Here is a 7,277-nt window from a genome sequence, read left to right as displayed (position 1 = left end):
TTTAAATATTGTCCCCATTTGTTAAAGAGAAGTGAAACACTGACCCTTTTGGGGGTGGGGGTGGGGGGATGACATCTCATGCTAGTTAAGCTCCCCCGCTAATGAAAGGTACATTGACATTTATTTGAGTCAACTACACACATTTTACATGAGTAGCATAGGCTAACACTACCTGTTATATTAGACATCATTAACGTGTCATAGATCATTCAACACAATCATGTTGACATCGGTCTTGGTGTAGATATGTGGTCTGTGTTCTTTTATATAGAAGAGTAGAAAAATAAATGGTATACGTGTATACACACACACACACACACCGTACTTCCAAACTGAGTCTGAATTGTAGGGTATACCACCTTTGTAAATAACACATTATGTGTCAAAGCACTGCAAGCTGATTTAGAAACAAACATGTTTCCAATGCAATTTCAACACTGCCTCAGTTTGCTATGGAAGACTGCGATTCAGTCTGAAATGAAGCCCACAACAACTTGAAACCAACAACTCCACTAATTAAAGCTGATCAGACGCATTCCAGGAAAAAATATGCAATGCTGACCTAGCTTTCCTCCCTAAAATTATATATATATTTATATAATATACTTCAACATGGATCTTCAAAAGACTTTAGCTCTAGGGCATAACATCTTGGAGGTGGGTGAATAGTTCTTTTTTTGGTGCAGTAAAGCATTTGGACACTGTGGTCCAATGCGGTGCATCAAGAGTTTCAGATTCACCAGATGGATCTCTTGAGGTCAAAACTCCAAGCTCTTATCGGCTCGATGCACAAACTCCCCCCAACCTTCATGCACAGCAGCACCCAAGGTTCCGAATTCCTCCAACAAGGAGAACGATAACATGGGGACTTTATGTTCTCAGAGGTCAGCATCATCAAGGTGTCCATAAAACAAATGAGGTTAACCTTGGAACTGTAGCAATGGTACGCTCCAACCTATCTTAACAAGCATCCAAATATCTGTCTCAAAGGCAGCCCCACAAGATTTAACACCACCACGTACATTTATTAGCAAATATTTAATAATTTTAAAGCCTTTGTCCACTGGAATCTACTACATGCACTACACGTTCTTTTAGCCCTTATCGCAGAGATGGGGCACAACCTCAACTCGTATTTTTTCGAAAGCAAACACCTCTCCTTCAAAAATAAACAAGTCTCAACGTGTGTTACAACATTAGATGTTTTAGAAAAAAAGGGAGAGGTGACCGTCCTTCATTGGCACCTCATCTTATTGCAGCAATTCACGCAACATTCATTATGCAAATGTGCTGGGGCCGTAAAAATGTGGCCTCATCACGGCGCCTTGTCGCGCTACATGTGCAGACGCTTCGCTTTGACTCTAAAAAGAGGCCACTGACATATTTGCTGGCATCAAGACAGACACTGAGCATGTGCCTCAAAGCCTCGGAGGGCGCCGCATGCTCCAGGCATAACGCGAAAGATCATCAAAATAAAAAGATCAAGCAGTGTAATTGTTTGCCACCACTTGTGCAGGGTCTCATACGGTGGAGAAAGAGTAGCGGGACTGCATGTTGGCCCCTCATCCAGCGTTTAGCGAGGAGACAGTGGAGCGTGATGCTTGGTGTTCCTGCATATCGACTGATCAGGTGTCTCTCAGTCCTTTAGGTTGTCCTCGCCGACTCCCTGGGCGGACAGCTCCGTCAAGACATTGTCCAGGTAGTTGGGATCCGGGTAGCCGTGGCCGGTCAGGTTGGAGCCAAACTCCGTCTTATGGTGGATCTCGTTCCACACCACGGTGTCTGACTCGCCCGTGGTGCTGGACGTCCCGATGGTGAAGATGAGGCGCCGGTCCCAAGCGGTGATCAACAGCTTGAGTACCTGGCAGCAGTGATGCATTAAAATGATATTGGAGCCCAGTACTACAGTAAGTTTCTTTGAATTACTATTACTATTATTATTATATACATATACACTGTCATGACCTCCTGATATTATTATTATTTAATACTCCATAAATCTCAAGTTGTGTACAGCGTCAATCTGCATTAGTTTCCTCTTGGCTGACACTCTGATCAGGCAGCCTCTACCCCTGACCACGCCCACTCTGTTGCAATTGGTCAGAGTTCAAGGGTCGCCTCCGACAGTACAGAACTCAGCCAAAAAATGACCCATAACACATTTAATAACACCTTTGCCCCAGCTTGTTTTTCACCCGTAAACAGTTCTCTGGTTTTCATATTGTGTTCACCTCTAAATAAAGTCATCAGGCAATCTGAAACTGAGTGTAGACATTCAGTGCTAGTTATTGATTGTAGTAGGACAAACATACATTACATAAACATGACAAGTTGCAAATGTAGAATAGAACCCTTTAGGATAGATTTAAGTATTTTAGACAGAGCATTTATGTTTGTGCCAAATACAATATGTATCAACTATGGGCTCCTCTGATCAAAGCACAATGTACCAGCAAGATGGAAATATCTGGACAGTCTTCTGGCCGAGGTTCTTACCTTCCTGCCCTTCTCGTTGTCTGGCAGGTAACACTGTCGAGGGAAACCTCTGGCACTGAACTTTTTCCCAGGGTTGGGGTGCTCAATGGTCTGAAAAGATAAACAGCCATGGATTTAAATTATAATGGAAATGTCCAGGCTGCACGGTGGACCAGTGGTTAGCGCGCAGACCTCACAGCTAGAAGACCAGGGTTCAATTCCAACCTCGGCCATCTCTGTGTGGAGTTTGCATGTACTCCGTTTTCCTCCCACACTCCAAAAACATGCTAGGTTAATTGGTGACTCCAAATTGTCCATAGGTATGAATGTGAGTGTGAATGGTTGTTTGTCTATATGTGCCCTGTGATTGGCTGGCGACCAGTCCAGGGTGTACCCTGCCTCTCGCCCGAAGACAGCTGGGATAGGCCCCAGCACCCTGGCGACCCTGGTGAGGATAAGCGGTAGAAGATGAATGAATGAATGAAAGCCAATTAGATTGCATGTCATTGAAATGATGCCGTAAACCAAGCACTTCTCAACAGAGGAAAAAAATTGCAAATGATTGACATTTTTAAAATGGTAACATTTCCAACTTTTTAGAACTGCAAACATATGTCATGTATCAGCTTCATCACTTTATTCCTTTTCCCCAAAAATCGGTGCAAAAATTTGCAACAATATTGCTTATAAGAGTCTCATTTGAAAGTATGCATTTATGTTCAGTTTGTCCTTGGGGTATTGCATAATTTGGAATCAGCGACTGTCTTTGGTGGTGGTATGCCATAGAAAATGGACAAAATAGACAAAAAAAAAGTAAGCCACGGATCGCACTTTGGACACCCTTGTCAGAGCTAAAAGCTTCCATGTAGCATGTGGCTGCATCGGACAGTGCTGTGCTAACGTGACAAGTGAGGAGTGCCGTCGCCTTTGGGAGATGAGCCTGCTCTCCTGGTTAAAAAAAAGGTCATTTGATGATTTTTTTTTTTAAACTCCACCGGGGAGTCAGGATGAAATAGGCAGCAGCCTTGTACACAAAGTACTATTTTGTTCTGTCCATCCTTCAGCATAGAAATCTCCAACATCACAAAATGAGTGATGAAATAGTAAAATCAGCTGCGGATTGACTATTTTATCCTTCAATGGCTCTGAAAATGGTTTCAATTTAGGTTAATAAACGGTATTGTGAGACAAACGACTTACTGTGAACTGTGAACTGATTATGGGATGCACTCAATTGTAATCTGATGCATGTTTGAATGAAATAAAACCATTACCATTACACGGCTCACCTTGCTGCAGGAATCATCAAACTTAAGCAGATAAGGCAGAAGCAGTAAGGCTTATACTTTGAAAAAGAAAGCCAGCGGATAACGGCACAAAAAGCGAGAGAGATTAGTGAAGTCTGATCATTCCTACCTGGACACCGGCAGGAATGTCATAGACGATGCGAATGGTCTTGGAGTCTGGGTAGCCGGGCAGGCAGTGGGGGATGATGTGGTACTCCATCTTCCCAGGAGGCTGAGTGCCTGTTTTCTCCCCATAGATGGTCTTGCATGTTGGGCACTGAAGACTGCCATCCTGCTTGGGTAAAATTCATGCAATTATGAGCGACAATATGGCGGGAAGTGGTGGTGACAATGCATAACCATGCGGGATGAACAGGATGCATCTTGGGCAGTATTGGTGCATGAGACGAACACAGTCTTGGCTGTGTTGGCAGACTTGACAAAGTCGTGGTCATTTCGCACCAATGTGGACTATGTTAAAAACTGTATTTACTAGGATGAGCAAGTACACTACCATCTATATCCGTACAGTATCTATTCACCCATCTAAAATATCTGTATCCATAGCTGTACTCAAAATGGGCAGGGCATACACCAGAAGTGGGTGTAATTTTCTTTAAAAATGGGTGGGGTATAGGCCGGAAGTGGGCGTGGTTACTTGAAAATGGGCAGTATTTACAGCTCTACATTATTTTAAGTCTGAAATTGGAAGTTGGTATATTTATTTTTAGCAGTCAAATATATGTGTACTGTGTATGTGTGTAAGTGATCTGTCAGACTTCATAGTTTTTAGCATCAACTCTTTCTACAATGTGCCATTCACAAGCCCATAAAAAATATGGTCCACAAATGGCCCGCAGGCTGCACTTTGGATATCCATGGTTTACAAGGTGCACACACAGACACCGAGTTGAGGTGCGCTTTGGCAGCAAACCTCTTGTGAAGATTACGCAGTTTGTATGATGAAAGAAACACTTCATGTCTTTGTAATGTGCTATACACAGGAATTCGGAGCGGAGTTACAACACTCCCAAATCTGCACTGAGGCTGCACTGAAAAGCCCCAAATTTTGCACGTTTGCACGTTGCAAGTATGACGGCTTTGGACTGCAAACACAATACAGACACACTTGCTTGCTTGCTGGTCAATCACAGAGCGCCAAGATTGAACACATTTGAATACATTACCCAATGAGTTATTTTTATAAAATAAACTTTATTCCTTACAACAGTAACAGTAAGAACAGTATACAAACACAATGAGGATTTCCTCTACGGATAGGGATAATTGAATGCTGTACTTGTAATCTGCAAAAATGCATTATCTGTAACGAATACGTGTTTAAAACGAGTATCCGGCTCATCCCTGGTATTTACGGTTATTTATGGTTATGATAGGTTTTCTATGCTCAATCTACAAAAATATTCCATTCATAATTAAGGAATCCTACTTCACGGAAATTCCCTTATCACTGGTCTAGAACCATTTATGTAACTGTGATTAATGAGGGATTACTGAATATAACATTTTGCACCTTTGCATCCTTAAATCTTGTTTTAATAGTTTCTATGCGTTTTAATAGTAATTAAATGTGTCAATGAGGATTTTTCTAATGCATGTGTTTGAACTTTCTGCTTTTGCATAATAATAATCATAATTCATAGTACATATGATCCCCATGCGTGAAGAACAATTGTGGTGTCGGATGATCTGCCAGTACCATGTAGCTCAGTCAAGCCGAAAGACCGGGAGTTTGTAACTGGAGCCGAGAGAGTGACATCATAACGGCTGGCTCGCAAGCTTTTACCCACCTTATTGCCATTGTTGTACATGGCCACCAGGCACAGCAGATGGTACATATGGCTGCACTTGCCAAGTTTGCCCACCAGCTCTGGCTTGATGCCTTTGTGCTGCAGGACGCCTTCATAGCCTGACGCCGTTACCAGCCTCTCCATGCAGATGGTACAGTCCTACACCAGCCAAACCCAACACTTTAGCCATGCTCCATAACTGTGGATTTTTTTTTTCTTCACATTTTCACACCCGCATAATGAGCGTGTGTGTTTGTCTTACCTCGTCTGGCACCACTTTAACTTTCTCAGTGTATCTTCGGACCACATCCTCTGGGGTCTTCCCTAGTCACACAAAAGATAAATAAATTAACACCTAATATGAGGAAAGGAAAGCTGACTCACCAGATGGCATCATCTTTAAAGGACAACAACTTCAGCAGTATCCTCTTTGTACAGCACATTTACAGTAAGTACATATTGCAGTGTGCATGTGATTAAAGATGGTCCTGTTATGAACGGGTTCTGTTCCTACAACATCTTAAGACAAATGTTAGCATAAGTCTGAACTCGCATATAAATTCACACTTAAGTCACTCCCTTTCGACACAGAACACATTAAAGGGGACCTATTATGCTCATTTTTCAATTATTATCATTGAGTTGTGGTCTCCTATAGAGCAGCTCCACACAATAACCCAACAGAAATCGTTTTAGATTTTGCAGAATCTGCACCTATTCCACGCCATCAGTGTGCACAACGCCCGTTTCAACGCTCACTCGTCACACATCATACAGAGTCCGATGCAGCCCTGCACACAACAAAAGTTCCTCCTCCACTAAAAGTGCTACATTGTGTCGGCATGCTCCCAAATCCGAAATTTTGCCCACACTTGCAAGTACAGCGGCTTGGGACCAGGTGACAGATGATCACATCGCGAGCCTCAAACTCACCATACCTCTGCCAAGTGTTCGGCCCCAAATGCTGCACCAATCTAAAGCTTTTCAAAGCGCCACCCCGATGAGAAATTTTTATAACATTTTGGGTGCAAAATGTATCAATCTCAAATACCAACAAAGACTGGAAGTCCCACACACGGCAGACATGCTTGTTCTGAATGCTGCAGCCGAAGCTGATCGGCATTTTAAAGCAAGTATCGGCTGATGTCGATACCGTCCTTTTTCACTGGTATCGGCCGATACCGATCTATCGGAGCACTCCTAGTTTCTATATCTTTAGATTGCACAGAAAAGAGACACACATGTGTGTTCATGTCTCACATACAGACTGTGGATGATGGGCAAAATTCCCCCCCAAAAAGTGCAGTTTTCCTTTAAGACCAAATCAAGTCCCTATACTGTGTGCACTGCTTTCGCCTATTACTAATCTGTGCCAACAATAGTCCCCGTCTGTGGTGGCATTCTACACACAAAAAATATCATAGAAATAAGCTATAGGAAGACAGATGCTTGCTAAGCTGATGTCTCATGAAAGAAGTTAATCTTATATATGGCGATGTTTTGATAGATACTGTATGTGGAATTCTAGCGTCACATCATGCACAGCCTTAGTAGCAGAAAAACCCGAAGGTTCACCGTACAAAGAAAGAAGTCACATTTCAACTAGTGCATAACTATCTAGCACGAATTCTCTGATAATCCCTGTGTGTGTGTGTGTGTGTGTAACCAGTGGAGCATGGCTAAGTGTACACCCACTGCTTAGACC

The 7,277-nt window shown here is 42.7% G+C and overlaps 1 protein-coding gene across 2 annotated transcripts in view; it reads right to left on the bottom strand.

Moving 5' to 3' along the window:
- Window positions 1–7,277, bottom strand: part of dtx1 (deltex 1, E3 ubiquitin ligase) — a 42,145-nt gene continuing 34,868 nt past the window's right edge. For both annotated transcript variants that reach the window (XM_058070511.1, XM_058070513.1), the window contains exons 6-10: window positions 5,835–5,896; window positions 5,573–5,731; window positions 3,892–4,053; window positions 2,497–2,586; window positions 1–1,861 (exon numbers count right to left, since the gene is read on the bottom strand). In XM_058070511.1, coding sequence (XP_057926494.1) covers window positions 1,637–1,861; window positions 2,497–2,586; window positions 3,892–4,053; window positions 5,573–5,731; window positions 5,835–5,896 — 698 coding nt within the window. In that variant the 3' untranslated portion in view covers window positions 1–1,636. The remainder of the gene's footprint in view (window positions 1,862–2,496; window positions 2,587–3,891; window positions 4,054–5,572; window positions 5,732–5,834; window positions 5,897–7,277) is intronic.

Source organism: Doryrhamphus excisus, chromosome 4, assembly GCF_030265055.1.
Source record: "Doryrhamphus excisus isolate RoL2022-K1 chromosome 4, RoL_Dexc_1.0, whole genome shotgun sequence".
In the NCBI taxonomy this organism is placed as follows: domain Eukaryota; kingdom Metazoa; phylum Chordata; class Actinopteri; order Syngnathiformes; family Syngnathidae; genus Doryrhamphus; species Doryrhamphus excisus.
This window is presented reverse-complemented; position numbering and strand designations above follow the sequence as displayed.